The following is a 21,574-nucleotide window of genomic DNA, read 5'->3' on the forward strand; positions in this document are numbered from 1 at the left end:
TGCAAGGTCAGGGGGCAGAATTAGTTGTGTGTGTTTTTTTTAATCTCTTAATTCTCTACAAAAAGTCCTGACGGCTTCAGAATCGGTACCGTTTGGAATTAACTGAAGAATGACAAAATGTGGGATAAAACAGGACACACCGAAGGGCCTATTCACACTTCTTTTAGCTTCTGGCTTGCATCCAGAATTTCCTTCTGCTTCCAGACCCCTGCACTAATCTCACTATCTACCCTAAGTCATACAGGTCCAGATAGATAGGCAGATTCATCGTTATGTATAAAGAGCTGGTCTTTGCACCAGTTTCGTGAAAAGTGATTTTCTTTTCACAGGAGAAGGTGACCAACGGCCCCTTTTTTTCGGACAGGAAGGAGCCTGGTTATCGCTAAAATGTTTACAAACTCTTTAAAGGATTAAGTTACAAGGCATATCGAATGTTGTTGGGGGCCCAAGTAACGGATTTGATTTTCTGCACGCACAGGTTACAGATTCGGTGTTTAAATTACGCAGCCATGCTTTGATCCTGCTGTGGGAACGCTCCCCTGAGACTATCTACTTACTGGCCTTTGCTGTTTATTGGACGTTGGATCTCTCACATAAATAGTTCGGTCAGTATTACGTACTGGTTGAGGCTTCAAATCTACTCCATCGCCATTCAGATTGTCTTTCCTTTTTGATTTTATACATCCCATATTTCCTGTTGGAATATAAAAGCAATGACAGGGTTTTACCATTCTAGAACTGGCGTTAAGCTCCCAAACATCTCCATTGACAGAGGCTAGAAGGAGTATATTTTTATGCTTTATTATAGATAACGAACTCAAACGTGCTTCACATACCCATTTGCTGGTTCATTCATTCATTCAACAGCTACTGCTCGGGCAGAAATTTTACGTCAGCCAGACATCATTCCCGCTCTAGAGACGCTCGTATTCTTGTGGCGGGGATGTGTGAATCAAAGCTACAGTACAACGGGACGAGTCCATGACAGAGGATGCAACTAACTAGGACCTAGGGAAGGGCACCTAACTCAGGCAGGTGGAGACAGAGTTAGTCAGCAGGAAATGTCCTGAAGGAAATGCTCCGTGAGTCAGAATGGGAGCCACACGGCAAAGTCAGTAAAGGGATTCCAGGAGGAAAGAACTTCAATGCAAACTACTGACCCTGAGACAACATGGCCCCTTTGGGGAACTAGTTCATCTCACCCCTTCGGGGAAGAGGTTCAGGCTGATCCCTTCAGAAAACTAGTTCTGCAACGAGAAAGCTTTTCGCCAAGGAGCAGGTAGGGAAGGCCATCGGGCTGGGATGGAAAGGGAGGCACACCTTGGGTGCAACGTCGGGGAGTTGTTGGGCTTACTCTGTCATTTCACAAGGACACAACGTGCAAGGCAAAGTCAGGGGCTTGAGGCCTCAAAGGCAAGCATGAAGAAGACCCAGAAGGCAGAGAACCTGGCGGCAACTGAATGTGGCCTCGGGCCTGGGAAAATGGCGGGGGGCCTTCGCCAAGACCGGAAATGCAAGAGGAGAGATGATGCCCGGAGGAACATCCAAATGATCAGATCCAGTAGGCTTCCCAGGAAGATAGGTGAGTGTGGAAACCAGGCGAGATGGCGGAGCTGGAGGCATGAATGATGGTATCAGCCACACATGACTACTTTGGAGGAAGAACCACAGGCAGAAGGGGTTGTGCCTGACCAGAGCACGAGGACATAACCATGCTTCCGAATGCTGAACTCTTCTACTCGTTTATCTGGTTAATACTGGGATGTATAGAGCACCACACAAAGCACTCTGGGGACTGAAGAGAGGATTCTGAAAACTATAATCAGATACGCATTCTGCCTACAGCATAGCCTCATGGTCCGATCTATACATTAAAAACCATCTGTTATGAGCTCTGTCAGAAGGCCCCATAGGGCAGTGGGTCCCAAACCTAAACGAACACCAGGATCATCAAACTCAAGAGACCAGATTCCCGGGACACGTTCCAGGAAATTCCACTGGGGCCAGTGGAGGAGGGTACCCAGCGGGGGAGGGGGGTGCATCTGTGGAATTCGGAAGCACTGCCATTTTGGGGACCACTGCCTACAACAGCAGAGGAGGGGGAGATGATTCAGAGCTTGGGGGAGAGGTGCTGGGAATCGGGAAATAACTCCCAGAAGAAGAACTGTTCCAAGAAGTCCCAAGATCTCTGGATTATCACCCACAGGGCACGTGGCCACCGCTGATCTCTGCACCTTGTCCCGCAGGCTCCCAGTTGGCCCGCACCCCTCAACTTGTTTATCATCGCACTAGTGAGATATGAAGCCTCCAAAGGCTCAGTCACACCTCTTTCTGAAACTAGCAAGCACAGTTCCCAAAATAAAGGGGAAGCAAGTATTTCTTTGATTCAAAACAGCACCCCCCCTTTTTTTTTATATGCTCAAGTTTCTGAAATGGAGAAGGGTTTTGAAGTGGATCTGTAAATGAGCGAGATGGGTTTTAGGGTAAACAGGCAAGTTCTTTTTTCACCAGTCTCAACCCCCACCCCCTCCAAAATGCTGTTTTCACTGATCGTCCGTTAAAACGAGGGAATGTGGTCCTGGAGAAGGCCTCTCAGCACCCACCGCCGAGCACACGGGCAACACCAAGGGGAGGCCCTGGAGGGTCCCCCCAACCCCCCCGCCCAGCTCCCCCTCGCAGAGACCGCACCCCTCCCCAACCCTCCGGGCTGCAGGTGCTCCTGAGACCCGGCTGGCTGCCCCATTCCAGCAGGTGCTCTGTATCTTGGTGTCTGTTTCTCCCTCTGTGTGTGTGTCTCTCTCTCCCACCGTCTCCAGAGCTAACCCCAATGCTACCTGCCCAGTCTGGTTGTCACTAAGGACCCTATTGAAAAGATCCCCCGTCTACCCATTCCACTGCTCAGGCTTTACACTCTTCTCTTTTCTAATTGTGACCGACATCCCATTACATATTGATTAACTTGTGGTCAGCACCCGCCAGACTCGAGGCTGCTGGGGAAGCTCCCAGCCTGTTTCTTCCCGGCAGTATTCCCAGCGGCTACACAGTGCCTGTGCAGGGCAGGTGCTCAGGGAACACGCCCCTGAGAATGACCGGGTGGGGCGGCTCTGGCTGTGTACACGCTCATCATCCCGACCCTCTTGCAAAAGGTGAACAAGAGAAAGGAGAGGAAACCCACCTCCGTCGGTTTCAGAGGCAGATATCTCTAGAACGGACTTGTAGTTTGCAAGAAATACAGACGTTAGAGGAACGAAATGATCAGACAAGTCCACAGTCCAACTCCATGTCTGGACACACTGAAGAGTGCACAGGGTAGGGGGCTGGGGACGAGACGGTTACACATTAAAAGACTAGAGACACATAACGGGCGAACCTTGCGTGGATCCTGGATGGGGGTGGAGACAGAGGAGGACACAGGGTGGGATAACCGGGGAAATCTGAATGTGTCTGAACGTGATGTTAGGGAACTGCTAGGTTTCGTGGCTGATGAGATAATAGCTCTCTGATCGTGCGGCATGAGGCTGAGTCTTAGGAGACGTATACAGGTGTGCAGGGGAGGGTGGCTCGTGGTGTCACAAGTTACAACGCTTTGCCCAGTACAAAGACAAGGGGGGGCGGGGAGGCAAATACGGCAAAACGTTCAAAAATCAGAGAACCTAGGTGAGGACGTTTTCATTTTTTTTTTCCTGTGGCTTTGTTAGATTCAAAATTAAAAGTCAGAGGAGGGGGAGAAAATAAGAGGATGTTATGAACAACTTTATGAAAAAGAAGTCATACAAAATGTTAGAAACCCCGGCAGAGAGAGAGAGAGAGAGAGAGAGAGAGAGACTCAGCGGGAACAAGGAGAGAGAAGACAGCTGGTGTGGAGTGGGGGCGTCTGGGAGCCAGACCTCTCCGGGGTCTGGACAAAGAGGCGATGACGACTGTCCACGGGCAGTGGCCCCACGAAGGAAGAGGGAAGGATGGAAACAGAAAGCAGGTGGATGTGTAAACGGTGGCAACGGTTCACAGATGATCATCTCTTTATGTTCATTTCATAATTTCTCCTCCCCCCCCGTCACCATGGATAACTGATAACACACAAGGGCTGTTGATGACAACAATTACGACATTGCTCCCCGTGGGGTTACTGTCCTCGGTGGCTCAGGCTGAGCTGGCCTCTGCCGACGGTCCACCCGACAGGGAGTTCTAGTTCATCACCGTCCAGCGAGAAAGCTCAGAGAGCTGCTTGTGGTGACACGGGGATGAACTCAGACCTGGTCCTGCCAATTCCTCATGCTGTGGGAAGGTTCCCGAAGAGTAGAAAATCCAACGTACCCCCAACAAAAACGAAGGTGGTTACACGTTTGCAAGCGATAGGAGCTACACTCTACCATGATGCACACTTCAGCATTTATTTCATTTATTTTTATCTGAGAGAGGCAGAACGGGGGGGGGGGGGGGGGGAGAGAGAGAGAGAGAATGAGATTGAGAATCACAAGCAGTCTCTGCGCTCAGTGTGGAGCCCGACGCAGGGCTGGGTCCCACCACCCTGGGATCATGACCTGAGCTAAAAGCAAATGTCAGGTGCTCAACCGACTGAGCCGCCCAGGCGCCCCCACACTCTAGAATTTTTTTTTAAATATTTATAATTTTTTGAGCATCCCATGGACTCCCTGAAGAAACCCTATGACGCAGGTATTACTGACCCCACTTTACAGAAGAGCACACTGAGGCCCAGAGAGGCGGTTATGACCAGTCCAAAGCCACGGCACTGCCGAACCCTAGCGCTGGGCCTCGCACACAGGCTTAGCTGAAAGTCCAGACGATGGTGGTTTTGAAACTTGTGTCCTACCTACTTCGGTAATGATGCCGAAGGAAGAGAGACCATTTTTACGGCCTGCTTCTCTTGCAGAAGGACTTGAAATGCTTTTCCCAAAACAGACAACGAGGGGTTTAATAAAACAAAAGCAGAAGAGCCGAGCCGAGGAAAAGAGGAAAATGGGGATGTGGTGACATGGCGGGCACCAGATTTGCTATCGCAGGTTTCCTGGCAGGAAGAACAGGGGTGCAGGGCGAGTGACGGCATTTCACGAAGGCAAGAGGAAGTAGGGCGGGCCCGTCACAGGAGGGCAAGGCCCCCCCCACAGATGCTAAGGTTTCTTATGATTAACTTCATGTAAGGTGCTACAGATGAGGTAGTTCGCGAGGCCTTCAATTTTTTAGAAGTGAAGACGCATTTCATACGTGGGGATTTTTGGTCGATGATAAAGACTGAGGGGCACCCGGGTGGCTCATTGGTCGGGCGTCCAACTTCAGCTCAGGTCATGAACTCACAGTTGGTGAGTTCGAGCCCCGCGTCGGGCTCTGTGCTCACGGCTCAGAGCCTGCTTCGGATCCTCTGTCTACCTGTCTCCCCCCCCCCCCCCCGCCCCTCCCCCACTCCCTCTTTCAAAAATAAACATCAAAAAAAAATCATGACGATAACCAAGATTTGACATGCAAAGACAGCCATGGGATCTTTATCACATAAGCTGGACTACATGGTCTAAAATAGACACAAACATCTGGGCAACTATTTGCTCACAAAGGGTCATCTGCCAACACGCCCAGGAAACGGGAGGTGGTTAACTTTTCTTTCCAGAAATTTCTTTCACTGGAACAAATATCCTTTCGGGTGGCTTATCCTCATTTAAGGGCCTTAGGATACAAACATCCTTTGGGGTGCCTTATCCTCAGTTAAGGGCCTTAGAATACTAAAATCGTTTTTAAGAAAAGATTTAAGAAAAGACTAAGTATGAGTCTTCATTTACTACCCTGCTGCCTCTGGTCAGATCAAATAATGCCTTACCGTTATCCATGCCCTTGCTAAAAAAGCAACCGTCCGCTTGGAATTCTACTTCCGGGGACGGATTTCTTTTTCTCCCCCTCCAGCTTTACTGAAATATAACTGACATAGGACATGGTGTAATTTAAGGCATACAATGTTAATGATTTTGGACACCGTGTATTGTGAAATGATTCCCACAATAAGGTTAGTTAACACCTCAATCACTTCACGGGGTTGTCAGGGGTTACTTTCATGGTAAGAACTTTAGAGGAACTGTTCTTGAGATACACAAGGTTGTTCACGTGAACGTCATGTATATCATATAGAGAGACAATCTACATGTCAGTAGGGGAGAGTTCATTAAGTTGGGTTAAACTGACATATTCTGAGAGTAGAATGAATTAAAAAGAGAGATTTGTAGAATTCAGGCATTCTTGACCATTGGTCATTACTGATTGAAAAAACACACAGAGACATAGGGACACACACATATCCATATGAAAGCATATCCATCTATCCACAGAAAAAGAAGACAGACCCATCACCATGTTGGTTAGGTTCTGAAGTCCATTGTAAGGGGCAAGATCCTATACAGAAATTTTCTCTTCAACATTCCGAAAGAGGACACCACAACTTATAAGATATTTGGGAGTGAGGACTGTAGCAGCGTTGGATTGCTGAACTCAAATCCTGGGTCCATCAATTATTAGCTGTGTGATCTTGGGCGAGTTGCCAAACCTCTCTGTGCCTCAGGATCCTTCTGAAAACTGGAGATAATCTTACCTAGCTCATTGCGTTGTTATGATGCTCAAATGAATGAAGTTAGTCAATGTTTGTAAAGTGCTTACAAGTATGCTGAAAACGGCACATTGGAAGAGCTCTAGACGTGTTTGTTAAGCACATAGATAAATGCGGTCTAAACGCTAGTTTCCCTCCAGCGCAGCAAGGGAAACACTGTCGCCGATGAGAAACAAAAGCACAGCCTCTACCCCACCCTGAAGAGGGAACGGTAGGAGCCCATCGCTACCTCACCCTCGGGGTGGCACCCAGGCCACCTGGCCCATCCAAATGGCCATTTTCTTCCTTACTCCGTCCCTCCCCTCTTTGGGGTGGGTGCCTTCCATGCCGGGTCAACTCTGCCGTATGCTTGGGTATGGCATGATGACCAGAATGTGAGTGCATATGCATTACCCTGTGATTAAAGACGGGGAGAGAAGCTGGGGAGTGGAAGAGGTTCCCGAGTTTGCACTTAACATGCATTTTGGGTAATATCTTGGCCTCTGTCACAGATTTCCCAGGTTTAAAAGGTACTACGGTGGCGCCTGGGTGGCTCAGTCGGCGAAGCATCCGACTTCAGCTCAGGTCATGATCCTGCGGTTCGGGAGTTCGAGCCCTGCTCCGGACTCTGGACTCTCTCTTCCTCTCTCTCTCTCTGCCCCTCGCTCACTCATGCTCTCCCTCTCAAAAATAAATAACATTTTAAAAATATATAAAAAAGTGAAGGTATTACACCCCATATATTATATTTCAACCTATATTTTTCAAGTCCGTACAAATCACTTCCCTGACTGCTACATAAAAGTTTTGAAATCACTCATTTCTCATATTATCAGAGCCTAAAGAAATATAAAGTAGGAAACTGGAAGCTATTTCCCCCTATGTAATCTGAATCCGTATTTTAACAGCAAGTTAAAATCCTGGATCTTAAAATTTAAAAACAAGGTTACTAGAATTTAACCCCCCAGAACCTGCTTTCCAGCCTTTATAAAATGCTACAAAGAAACTGTGTTGGTATCCCATTTTGTTTTTATTATGATTTGTAAATTTTCTGTCTTTACTCCATCAGCCAAAAAGAAACCAAATTGTCTTTTTTTTTTTTTTTTTTTTTTTAAACTCACCACTACTTCTCCCAACCGACTGCTTTAATTTGCATGGAGTTTTCCCAGCAACAAGCCAATTACTCACCCAAAGGCTCAGCAGCAGCTCCAGAACCTTCTTCCTGTTACCGACCTCCTGTCTAACCTTGCAATATCCAGCGTCATTCTGGAGTTACCAGACATGTGTATGTGGGAAGGGAGGAGCAGCGAAGAATATGCAATTACCTACTTTGTGCCCAGCATTGCCCCGATGAGGAAAGCAAAGCCCAGAGGTGAACCTGTGCGAGGTTATCAAAGGTCTTAGGTACAAACGGAACTTGGTCCATCGGCTTCAAAGCCACACTTCTTGACCCACCCAAGGCTTTGCTGCCTCCCCATACTGTGAGTTTCATCTCTGAATTAGTGAGCTTAGAAACACAAGAGAAAGAAAAAGGAAGCCCCAACGACATAGGGAGAATAATCCCCCCCCCCCAAAGTGACCTTCAAGATTTAATAAAAAAGAAGGGGGGAGAGCCTGGGTGGCTCAGTCCGTTAAGCACGGCTCAGGTCATGACCTCACGGTTCACGAGTGGGAGCCCCCCATTGGGCTCTGCGGTGACAGCACAGAGCCTGCTTTGGGATTCTCATTCTCTCTCTCTCTCTCTCTCTCTCTCTCTCTCCTGCTCGTGCTCTCTAGCTCTCAAAAATAGACAAACGTTAAAAAAAAAAAACAAAAAAAACCCCAAACAGTGATCTTGAACTTCCAAAGTAGGCTGGGTTTGGTTCAAGGGTCATTCCCAGGAATTTATCCCTAAATAACGTCTTCCATGCCTCGTGCTTACATTCCAGAACCAGCTATTTAACTCAAGCCTTGCTTTGTCTGCCCAAATAGAAGCCTTCTTGGCACCCTTTGATTGTTTTCCTTCTTAGTGTGCTTTCAAGAATGAGACTCCGGAGATGTTTTTAGAGAGGCAAGGTCGATGGAGGGGCTCCAACAACCTATCAGAGAGAAAGTGTCTCAGTGGTAGCCTCAGGACAACAGAGGAGGAGAAAGCTCCAGAACTAAACTCCATAATCAACTCCATGAGTTCCTACTTAAGTAGTTTTCTTTTGCCAACGTTCCTAAATTCTTTTCGAGAAAGATAGAATTGAAAAAGATGTAGCCGGACTCTCTTAGACAACTAAGATTTCTCTCCTCTGTAGGCCATGGTAATCATTTTCAAATGTTCTCGGTACTTTCCCCTCGATGAAATCGCCCAGAAAACCATACTGACACAGTTAGTAAGCTGATAACCAGGGCCACCCGGGTCCAGACCCTGGTTTCGACCAGCCTCGAATACGAGGTCCTGAAGGTTGAGGGGCAATTAAGTCAATGTCGTTTTGGTATTGGGTAGTCCTGGCTCCTAGGTTTCCTCTGGGTTCCGTAAATCTAAGCAAATCCTTGACAACGCGGGTCACGGGACTGCTCTATGGTGTGGGTGTCACCTCTGGTCTGTGACTAAAGGTGGGATCCGCGTAGAAGGGAGCGGGGTGCTTTACAAGAAGTACTTCTTGAGTTATAAAATGTGACAGAGAGCCTGAAGGAGCATTAGAAAGAGTAAGAATGGGGTAGAACCCCCATTCTAAATAAAAGGGGGCCACGCCCACCCACTTTTATTATTAAGGGCCAATTGGGAAAGGGGGGTGGGGCGGGAAGTTGCTTTAAGTACATTTAGTAGTTGTAGTTCTACACCCCCTGGGGTGTAGATCCAACCTGGGGGAGACTGTACATCTGGCAGAGGGTCTGTCTCTGTTTTTGCTTACAGGATGAGGCACAATGGAAGGCTATCTGGAGGCTCCCCTCACTCAGAAGCCTTTTGAAGGGACAGGGGCTCTGGGAGATCCTGCTGTGATCCGTTCGCTCTGGAGGGGCTGTTCGGGTTAACGCTCCGCACAGTCAGCAGTGCCCATCATATGGCAGCAGACACACAAAGGACGTGGAGAGAATCCGTGGCTTTTTTCCCCTCCCCAAGTAGCACAACAGAAACCCTGTACCTACGTAGGTACCACCTAAGAAGGGAGGAGGAGAAACCCGAAGAGCGAAACTCCCATCTTAAAGAGGTGGCGACATGATGGAAAGAAGACTAAGCTGGGAAAAGCTTCAAACCCTGTTGGCAAACTTAAGGCTGTTTGCTGACCTGCTGTTATTCAGAGGGATGAGGAGCGAGGGTTGAAGACCGTGAAGCCTTCTTTCCTCTGTTTTTGCACGGCCGAGGTGCAGTGTGGACATTCCGCAAGCTTGCTGCCCACAGGAGGCAGGGCATTCTGGAATGCATTCGTGATGATGGTTTTAGAACCTTGCGAAGCTACCAGAAACCACCGAACGGTGTGTCTTAAAAGGGTGAATTTATGGCATGTGAATTGTGTTGATAACGAATTAATTTCAAAATATGCTTCCTCGACCCCCCAAGAGATGGATATAGGGCAGTATGGCTGGCTTCCCCTTCGTGCCATTTTATGTTTTTGTGATCGAAATCTGAGACATTTTAATTTACCTTCTGTTTGCCAATGTCTCCATCTGGTTTGAAAGCTTGTTTTTATTATACGCTGTAGGACGCAGAACAGCAGGGAGATCCAGATATCATGCAGTTAGCTACAACGTAAATGTGTAGCATAAACAACAGGAAGCCCATCCTGAAATATTCTGAAATAACGATGCATAAAAAGAGCAAGGTGACTGCGTTTATCAGAACCTTAATAAACCAAAACAGTTTCAGTCGCCGCATTTATCAGAGTGAGTCCAGAAAAGATCATTAAAGAATTAGGTGAGGGTTCAAATACCTGAACATTTGGAATCTGGAGAAGTTCAAGGGTAATTTGACTCTGGCGGGAAGACCGCAGAAGATAATGACAGGTACAGGAAACTAGGAACTGGGAAGCAGAGTTGCCGGGTCCAGCCTTGACAGTCCTGTAATCACGGACAAAACCACTTTTCTTCTCTGGGCTCTAATTTCTCCACCATAAAATGAAACCATGTGGCTTGGCATGAGAGTCAATGATACTATTTTTAACGTGACGATACATATTAAAGTCTTTCAAAATGTGTGCGCTTCTTGGGGCGCCTGGGTGGCTCAGTCAGTTAAGTGTCCTACTTCAGCTCGGGTCATGATCTCGCGGTTCCTGAGTTCAAGCCCCGCGTCGGGCTCTGTGCCGACAGCTCAGAGCCTGGAGCCTGCTTCACATTCTGTCTCCCTTTCTCGGCCCCTCCCCTGCTCGTGCACTCTCTAATATAAATAAACACACACACACAAATGTGTGCGCTTCTTAACATTCCATTCAGCAATACATTGTTTCTAAGAAAATAACTGGTCACTTACACAAAGCTCTGTAGAAAAGGATATTTTCTTTATAAAGAAAGGGGACTGTGTGTAAATACCACACGATCAGAAATATACTCGAAATACAAAACTATAGGTCACTCTCAAAGTTCATTACACCTATAGCCAGTTCTCTGAAAAATTACAAAATGATCAATTTACCAACATTTGTATATTTCAACTAGGTTTATGTAATTTTATACTAGAGGGATGGTTTTAACAGCTTAAGTTTACAACTGTGTATTATTAGTTGAAGTGGTTTTAATAGCTTAAGGGTATAACAATTGTTATTGAATGTAATTGTTTTAAAAGCTTTTGAAAGTTCCTAGGATGCCTTTTAAGGGAAGTTCTATTTTTAAAAACAGGATTGTTTTTAAACAGTTCTATTTTTAAAAACAGGATCTTCTTAGGACTATATTAATATTAGTTGGTAATAAGTAGGTAATAAGTAGTTTAATTTTTTTTAAAGAGGGGGGGAGGGGCAGAGGAAGAGAGAAAATCCCAAGCAGGTTCCATGCTCAGTGCAGAGCCCGATGCTAGACTCGATCCCACAACTCTGGGATCATGACCTGAGCCAAAATCAAGAGTTGGGCGCTTCACCAGATATATATATTCTATATATATTCAAATATATATGTACCATGTAATATGTAATAAAGTGGGCTTTATTACAGCATGCACAAAAATAAACTCAAAATGGATTAAAGACCTAAATGTAAGACTTGAAACCTACAAACTTCCAAAAGAAAACAAAGGCAATCAACTCTTGGACATCAGCCTTAGCAATAGTTTTCTGTCTTTCCAGGCAAGGGAAACAAAAGCAAAAATAAACAATTGAAACTACAAAAAACTAAAAAGTTTTTGCACAGTGAAAGAGATCATCAATAAAATGAAAAGGCAGGGCACCTGGGTCACTCAGTCGGTAGAGCACCCGACTTCAGCTCAGGTCCTGATCTCAGAGTTCGTGAGTTCGAGCCCCACACGTTGGGCTCCGTGCTGACAGCTCAGAACCTGGAGCCTGTTTTAGATTCTGTGTCTCCCTCTCTCTCTGCCCCTCCCCTGTTTGTGCACTCACTCTCTCTCTCTCAAAATTAATATTAAAAACAGTTTTTTTTAAATAAAATGAAAAGGCAACTTATTGAATGGGAAAGGTATTTGCAAATGATATATCCAATGAGGGGTTAATATCCAATATGAAGAATATGAACATAAATATATTAATATAAAGAACTCCTACAACTCAAACAGTCTGATTAAAAAATGGGCTGGGGCTCTGAATAGACATTTTCCCAAAGACATCCAGATGGCCAACAGACACATGAAAAGATGCTCCACATCACTCATCATCAGGGAAATGCAAATCAAAACCCCAATGAGACACAACCTTACACCAGTCAGAATGGCTAAAATAAAAAAAGACAAGAAAAGCAAGTGCTGGCAAGGATGTGGAAAAATAGGAACCCTGTGCACTGTGGGTGGGAATGTAAGTTTGTGACAGCCACTATGAAGAACAGTATGGGGTTTCCTCCAACAAATCAAAAACGGCGATAACCTATAATCCAGCAATTCCACTTCTGGATATTTACCTGCAGAAAATGAAAACACTAACTCAAAACTTTATACGCACCCCTATGTTTATTGCATCATTATGTATAATAGCTAAGATATGGAAGCAACCTACGTGTCCATCAGTGGATGAATGGATAAAGAAGTGGTACACACACACACACACACACACACACACACACACACACAGGACTATTACTTACCCATAAAAAAAGAGTAAGATCTTGCCATTCACAATGGCATAGATGGACCTAACAGGTATTATGTTAAGTGAAATAAGTCAGAGAAAGACAAATATCTCACAATTTCACTTATACCTGGAATCTAAAAACCAAAGCAAATGAATGAACAGATACAGATTCATAAATACGGAAAAGTGTCGTTATCAGAGGAGGGGGGTGGGGGTATAGGCAAAACAGGTGAAGACGAAGAGATACAAAATTCCAAGTATCAAGTAAGTAAGTCACAGGGATGAAACGTACAGCAAAGAAATATAACAAACAAGAGAAGCTGGACCCATGGCTTACGATCTTTGAAATGCTGATAATCTGTTGAAGTTAAGAACTTGGAGAGGTTGCAGCTAAAGCTGTGTCTTTGCTAAGAATTTAAACGGAAATAAATTGTCGATCATGGATATGCTGACTACACCTAAGGAAAACCGTTCAACATCTAGGAGATGCACCTAAGCAGGCATCTATGACATGATACAAAATTCAGCTTCCTTCAGCTGTCTTGGGCTTAGAGAAACAGACACCTACCTGCCAGGTGTCTCAAGAGGTGACAAGGACTCAGACCCCTATGTGAACACAAGAGGCAATTGATACCCCCATGGCCCCTTCTCTTGGACTCCTAGCAAAGTTGGAAGGTCTCAGGTAAGGGAGTTGGCGGTGGAAGAAAGAGGCTGTGCAAAGGTCCTGTGACTGGAATGAGGTGAGGGGTAGGAGAGGAGCTGGTATGGCTGGAGTGAGGCAAGCAAGGATCTGAGTGGTAAGAGGCAAGGCCGAGGGCCTGACCCTCTTATGATAAGTGTGCAGCGGATGACAAATACACAAGCGATGGGTGGCATCCCCCTGGATCCGTGTGCATTAAGAAGCCTTGCTTACACAGCCGATCCCGATTTGCATAAGTCTTAGTTGAGCAATTTCACACAGAGGAAGACAAGAGGGGATTGTTGAAACAATGGGGTTTTTTTGGTTTTGTTTCTCTTAACAATAAAAGGGAACACAATGAAAACAAGATGAGTTCATGGAAACTTATGTATCAGAGAAGCTTATGTATCAAACGTGTCATTTAAATGACCAGAAGAGGAAATGAAAGGCAGAGTATGAATTCTGTACGTACGGCCAACCAAGAAGTGTAATCAACTTCAACTTTGCGTCTAGCCTCAGATTTCTGTGATCAAGAATTCTGCCACATAGATTTGGAAATGCATAAAATCATGTATTTATATTCCATCTTAAGAACTAAAGCAGCTTTACATGCGTGCAGGCAACATAATACAAACTACTAGGAAATAAGAAAAAAAAAAAAAGGTGAAACTGAGCCCAAGGCAGCTGAAGGAAGCTGAATGTTACAGCTTGCCGTGAGTTTCTGTGCAATTGTTAGACGTAGGCTGCAAATCTACAAAAAAATGTAGGTTTTCTTGAGGCTGAAGCCAAGAGGAGGAAAAGAGGCCTCAGATATAAATAAATCGGCTGCTCTACAACAGAATTTCTCAACCTCAGCACTCCTGACATTTGGAACCAAAAGAATTTTTTGTTGTGGGGGGGCTGTCCTGCACAGTGTTGGGTAGTTAGCGGCACCCTTGGCCTCTACCCAAGAAGAGAGTGACACCCTTCTCCCCCCACCTCCTCGTGAGTCGTGATAACCAAAAATGCCCCCAGATACTGCCGAATGTCCCTTGATGAAGGCTATGTGGCAGGAAATCAGATGTTTTAATTACTGGCAATGACCTTGCGTACTGAGATTTTCTGCTACACGTTGGGGTAAAACAATATGCTTTGTTAGTCAACGGTGAAAGTCAGGTTTAATGTCCCACTATAAAGTTTAAGGGACATAGCCAGAAATTCTGTCCGGTAGATGTCTGGACGTCTGCCTATACACACAGGGACAGACACAGACCCACAAAGACACACACAGAGATCCGGTGTTTGTTGGAATGGTTCCAGAAACTTTTTGTGAGAAAATCATCACCCTGACTCTACACTTCTATATAGACTAGTCATGGGGCGCCTGGGTGGTTCAGTCAGTTAAGCATCCGACTTCGGCTCATGCTTTGTGAGTTCGAGCCCCACATTGGGCCCTGTGCTGTCAGAGTGAAGCCTGCTTGAGAACCTCTCTCTCTCTCTGTCTCTGCTCCTTCCCACCCGTTCCTCTCTCTCAAAAATAAACATTAAAAATAAACAAATCAATAAAACTAGTCTCACGAGATAAAACTAGAAGAAACAGTAAGAATCATCTGTTCTACCTACTCCCCTCTTATGAAAATGTATTTTATTTTCACTGAAGTTAACACAAAAACTCATTTAAAACTTCACTGTGAACAGAATAGAGAGCCTAGAAACAGACCTACTGAAATATGGTGAACTGATCTTTGACAGAGGAGTCTGTGAAATTAATTCAATGGAGAAATGACAGTCTTTCCAACAAATGGTGCTGAACAGTTGGATATCCACACGAGAAAACACATTAATCTAGACCCAGACCTTATACCATTTACAAAAATTAGCTCAAAATGGATAAGCAGAACTAAATGTAAAATGCTTTAAAAATGTACAAAAGATCTGAACAGGCACCACTGAAGAAGATACACATGGTAAAGAAGCATATGGGAAGATGCGAAACACCATACATCACGAAGGAATTGCAGATTAGTGCAACAGTGATATATATCACCACACGCCCAGAAGAATGGCCAAAATCCAAAACACCGACAACACCAAATGCTGGTGAAGATACGAGGGAACGGGAACGCTCGTTCGTGGCTGGGGGAATGTAAAAACGGTGCAGCCACTTCGGAATACAGTTTGTGGCAGTGTCTTGCCAAACTAAATTTTCTCTTGACAAATGATTCAGTAACCGGACTTCCTAGCATTTACCCGAATGAATTGAAAACTTAAGTTCGCACAAACCCTGCACGCGGATGTTTACAGCAGCTTTATTCGTAACTGCCCGAGCTTGGAAGCAGCCAAGATGCACCGCAGCAGGTGAATGCATCAACAAAGGAAGGTACATCCAGACAAAAAATATTCTTCATAAATAAAAAGAGATGGGCCATCGAACCATAGAAAGACACGGAGAAAACTTCGATGCACATTGCTAAATGAAAGAAACCAATATGAAAAGGCTGCATACCACATGATTGCAGCTATATGACCTTCTGGAAAAGGCAAAACAGCACTGTTCCCTGGAAACAGTAAGAAGGTCCGTGCTCACCAGGGGGAGTTCAGGGGGAGGAAGGAAGAGGCGGAACGCTGGGGATTTTTAGGGCAGTGAACTATTCTATTCGAAGATGCGATGGCGGATACATGACATTATACATTGGTCAAAACCCATAGGATGTACAAAACAAAGAGTGAACCCTAATAAAAACCAGACTTTCATTGATAATAGTGTACCAATCTTGGCTCATCAGTTGTAACAAATGTACAAGGTACTCCAAGATGTTAATAATTTGGGAAAACGGGGGGGGGGGTGCCATATGGGAAACTCTCTGAACTTTCCACTCAATAAACCACTCTGTAAACCTAAAACTGCCCTAAAAGGAATGTATTAATTTTTTAAACTATATTATGACAGAAGATACCAATCCATATACTTTTGAGTCCATGTGTCAGAAAACAGATCTTCGATTTTGAAAAGATGATTGCCTTAAAATAGTTCTGCTGGGAAAATCTGCACACATCCGCTACTCCGTATGCTCCCCAAATTTTCCAATTATCAAGGGCAGGCTCTTACCTGCTCTACCTTATTATGGCGTAAAATACAGTAGAATTTCATTAAACCTTCTCAGCTGAATTCCTAAGCTTCTACAGTGTTAGCGTGGGAAAATAACTGGTAAGAGGCAGGAGATCCATTAATGTTTAATAATAAAGCCGTGAATCCTAGCAATATGCTTATAGCCCTTTATGATAAATGAGAAGTAAAACTGTATTAGGCTTGTAAACATGGCAAGACAAAACACATCTGATAACATAGCCCTGAGTTTATACACATGTATCTGCAGGGTGAACAGGATTTTATCAGCAATAGTAATCCCACAGAACCACTGTCAACCAATAGTTAAGTCAAATAAGTAAAAATAGGAGGAGTGGCAGGTACATAAGAGATGTGGTCCATTTAAGGGACGGTTATAGAGAACATGGTTGGATCTGGCGAGTGAAACCGGACGGGAGATGTTAGGAAGGGGGGGTAGGAGTTTGCTCTTTTATGTTAAAGCTTTTAGCTGTTTTGGTTTTTAAATTGTGTACAAGTCTCCCCCTTGATGGCGATGAAGAATTTTTTTTAAGGATGGCTAAAAGAATTGTGTACCTAAATTAAAAAAAAAAACCACAAAACTCTTTATGGGGTGCCTGGGTGGCTCAGTTAGTTAAGCATCTGACTCTTGATTTTGGCTCAGGTCATGATCTCACGGTTCATGGGATGGAGTCTTGCGTCAAGCTCTGTGCTGACAGTGCGGAGCCTGCTTGAGATTCTCTCCTTCTCCCGCTCTCTCAAAATAAGTAAATAAACTAAAAAAACAAAACAAAACAACTTTATAATGTAACATTAAAAAAAAAAAAAGCAAGGTAAGTTTCACATACATTATGATTACATATGTAGAAAAAGTTTGGAAAGAAATATTAAAATCAAATGAAATCAAAATTGAAACGAAAACACCTCATGCTTCTATGGCGGGTCAGAGCTTTTCCTGGTCTTTCTCCCTTGCCGACATGTGTACAGAAAGCAACCGTGTTTGACTCTGATAAAAATACGCCTGTAAAATTAGACATCAAACATGGTGAGCTATGTATTTATGCTGGTCCCCTCTACCCACAGCGGCCTTTTGGATTTCCCATTATCTGGGAGACAAGGGGCACCCATATGATGTTCAGTCCTGCTACAATGCCTTGAGGTCAGCCAGCCTCGGTGTCCTCAGATAGGGAACGGGGTGATACAGGCACTCATCCCGGTGTGGTTGTGGGGGACTTTAAATGTATTCAAGAGAGCTGCAGGCACGGAAAGCCCGTCTTCCCCATGGGCTGGCACCCATGTGAGCTTGTGGTCAATAAAGTATGATGGTCAAAAGCCAGGCAATGAGTCTACCCCAGACGACCAAAGGTCACAGGACTAAAGGTTCTTCGGGAGGAAGAAGAAGAACTGGAAACCATTCTTTGGACTAAGCTTGAAGACAAAACAGCAACTTATCAAGTGTGGTGGAAGATACTAGAAGCAGACGGGAGAGAGTAAACTTTAAACTCACTCCAGGAGTCTAAAAGTGAAAAAGAGGAAATGAGGCCACGGCTGGGTCCCAAGTTACTTTCTTAAAATGGGTATGGCCAAAAAGGGTCACGAGATGCAGGAAGAGAAAAAGGGACGGGAGGCAGAGAGCAGACCTGCGGTCACGGTTCCCAAACTGTGTGCCAAGGCACCCAGGGTGCCACTGCAAACTCGAGGCGTGCCCGGGGATATTTCAAATTTTCGAGGGAAACACCATGACATCTATTGGATGCTGTGAGAACGAGTAGCTCAAGGCAGCTCAGGTTCAACATGAGGTTGCACTGTATTCCTTCCAGCAATTTCGAATCTGTGTGAAACAGGGTTTTCTGTGGTTGCTGTGATAAAAAGGAAGGATCGCAGGGAACAGAAACACGAAGATAAACATGGAACAGAAAGTGAGGCTGCTGGTGTCCAATCCAACTCCAAAAGTCGAGAGGCTGCATGACACAGGTACACACATCCCACTAGGGTACATTCGTGTTCATTTAATAACATCAGGGCGCCTGGGTGGCTCAGTCGGTGAAGCATCCGACTTCAGCTCAGGTCATGAACTCGCAGTTTGCGAGTTCTCTGCTGTCAGCACGGAGCCTGCTTTGGAACCTCTGTTTCCCTCTCTCTGCCCCTGCCCGGCTCGCGTGCACACACACACTCTGTCTCCCCAAAATAAATACACGTTAAGAAAACACTTTAAAGGAGAATAATGTAAAAATAGTATGCTTTACTTTCAACGTTTGGGTGCTATTTTTTCAAATGGTGCTAAGGTGTTATAATAAATACGTGTTAAGTTGTTTGGACCTAGCAACCTAAACACAGATGGAACTCTTTTGTGTGTCTTCTGCTCTAGGATTGACCATGTAAAAATTACTGACACACTCAGGGTCAGTAATCTTTAACGTGTGAGCAGGTTAGGACAGACCAGGTGGGTGCTGCGAGCCTGAGCAGTGAGGCAGAGAGACAGCCGAGGGTGGGGCCACCAGCCAGGTGCACCTGGGGCGGGGACAGGGTGGGGGGCGCAAGGTCTCCTGGCACCGAGAACCCCCCACCTTCAACTTCACATTGCCTACCCTGCTGTGAGGAGAACCCACCCATTCTCAGTAGGAATACGCTAGAGGACGTCCCGATTCGTTTTAGAAAAATCTCAAATCATGGAGACAGCATGACAGGCATATTCTGTTGAATTTCCATTTTTCTTCATGGAAATGCCTTTTTCTCACCGTCCTACTCACCCGGGCTCAGAAGCCCCGTCATCTTTGCGACCTGCGTGTCACGCTTGACTCAGTAGAAACAACGCTCCGTCGAGCCCCGTCCCTTCCGCAAGATGTGGCTGGCTTCGAAGCTTAGAAAAAGGCATGGACTGGACAAATAGTGGATCGTGGTGGTTTTTCCCACATCAGTCTCCTGTGTTACGAAACCCTACATGATGTTAATCACTAATATCGCAGCATTTTAGGGGTAACTAGTCTGGATTGTGGCAGGTGCCTCCTCGCTAGTCCTTCGGCAGCAGCCTTTCCCCTGCTCTTTGCTCATCTCTGCGAATCATCTGATCACTGTGTCCGTCGAGATTCCAAGTTCTTCAGGCCACCTTCTGTTACTTCGCTGCTCCAGTGAGTTAATACCTATTCGCAGAGCCCAGTTTCACAGTGACGATCTGTGGCCATTCATCCCTGCCCTGCTCACTCCCCTGTTTACACTTCTCCATAGGAATATCGGAAGCATTCAGATTACAGGACCCATTTTACCATCAGTCGGGCTCTCCTCCCGGGAGAGCAGGGATTTTTGTTAGTTCTGTACACAGCTGTAGGGCCAGAGCCGAGAACAAACCTAACTCACACCCAATCTTGCCTGCTCCCCTCGGGTCACATCCTTCTCCACCTCCGATTTCTTCCCTCTGTAATCAATTTGGAATGTAGGCACAAGCCCCGAGACGTCTCCATCTCATGCCGGTAACAAAACTCTCAAATTGCCTACCTGTGAACGTGTACATAGCCTCCTCGACTAGACTATAAACTCCCTGAAGGCAGACACGGTCTCTTCTACCTTTTCGTAGACCACCTTGCATCCGCCACCCAAACACACACAGAACCCTCCCCAGCTGCCAAGTCAGCAATAAAGCACCATTTACTGAGTTAAAGTTGAATTTGGAAATTCCAAGGACTGTGTTTTGCAGTCAGATGTAATTCTACAAGTAGAATTCATTACTTTTGTGTTTAAATTTTTTTATGTTTTATTTTTAAGAGAGAGAGACAGAGAGGCTACAAAGCGTGAGGAGGAGAGGGACAGAGAGAGAGAGGGAGACACAGAATCCGAAGCAGGCTCCAGGCTCTGAGCTGTCAGCACAGAGCCCGATGCTGGGCTCGAACCCACGAACCGTGAGATCATGACCTGAGCCAATGTCAGATGCTTAACCAACTGAGCCACCCAGGCACCCCATTTGTTTTTTTAATAGATGATCAGTAGATGTTAGACCCCCAAATTCTTTTAGTTTCAGACCATGAAAACATGAATCTAGATCATGAAAACAATCAAAATGCCCCCATTAACTAAAAATCAAAGAACTGGGGCTGAAAATCTCTACATTAAAAAAATAACTTTTCTGGGGGTGCCTGGGTGGCTCAAGTCTGTTAAGCGTCGACTCTTGATCTTGGCTCAGGTCATGATCTCCTAGTTTGTGAGTTCAAACCCTGCATCGGGCTCTGCACTAACAGCACAAAGCCTGCTTGGGATTCTCTCTCTCCTTCTCTCTCTGCCCCTCCCCCGCATTCATTCATTCATTCTCTCTCTCTCAAAAACAGAGAAACTTAAAAAAAATAACTTTTCGGAAGTGAAGTAGCAAAGGGCTTTGGAATGAGGAAGCATGGGCCCAGTTTGGTTCCTCCATTTATTAATAGCCATATAAATATCAGCAAGTTACTTGTTAATTATACTTCATTTTACTCGTTTATGAAACGTAAGGAATATTCCTCCTTCAAAGGTGGCTGTAAGGATGAGCTGAAATAGCATCTGTTACGTGCTTCACCCAAAACAAGTGAGTGATGTGTTACTTCCCGTTTTCCCTCCCTGTCCCCGAAAACAAGGGGAGCCAGATTACAGTGACATTATCATACTGAAGTGAGAAAAAGGCTCGGGTTACCTCTGGCATGAACACAGTTGTTACATAAAAATTGCTAGGGAACCTTCATGAGCGTGGATTCCACCCCCAGCTATTTTCATGGCACGCCAGACAGCTTCTAACGATAGCTTCTCCCTCTTCTCCACCTGAATTCTTTTAAAATTTTTAAAAAATGTTTATTTTTGAGAGTGAGAGAAAGTGAGAGAGAGAGAGAGCGCAGGTGAGGATCAGAGAGAGAGGGAGACACAGAATCCAAAGCAGGCTCCAGGCTCCGGGCTGTCAGCACAGAGCCCGACGTGGGGCTCGAACCCATGGACCGCGAGATCAAGACCTGAGCCGAAGTCGGTCGCTCAACCGACTGGGCCACCCAGGCACCCCTCTACCTCAATTCTTACCCCCCTCC

The 21,574-nt window shown here is 45.4% G+C and overlaps 1 protein-coding gene across 5 annotated transcripts in view; it reads right to left on the reverse strand.

Moving 5' to 3' along the window:
* LYN (LYN proto-oncogene, Src family tyrosine kinase) overlaps nucleotides 1-21,574 on the reverse strand; it is a 122,956-nt gene that overhangs the window by 65,590 nt on the left and 35,792 nt on the right. For 3 of the 5 annotated variants that reach the window (XM_049633687.1, XM_049633689.1, XM_049633688.1), the window contains exon 2: nucleotides 558-694. In XM_049633687.1, the coding sequence (XP_049489644.1) occupies nucleotides 558-689 (132 nt within the window). In that variant the 5' untranslated portion in view covers nucleotides 690-694. The remainder of the gene's footprint in view (nucleotides 1-557; nucleotides 695-21,574) is intronic. The other 2 variants (XM_049633691.1, XM_049633692.1) reach the window with 1 other exon arrangement.

Source organism: Panthera uncia, chromosome F2, assembly GCF_023721935.1.
Source record: "Panthera uncia isolate 11264 chromosome F2, Puncia_PCG_1.0, whole genome shotgun sequence".
Classification (NCBI taxonomy): Eukaryota; Metazoa; Chordata; class Mammalia; order Carnivora; family Felidae; genus Panthera; species Panthera uncia.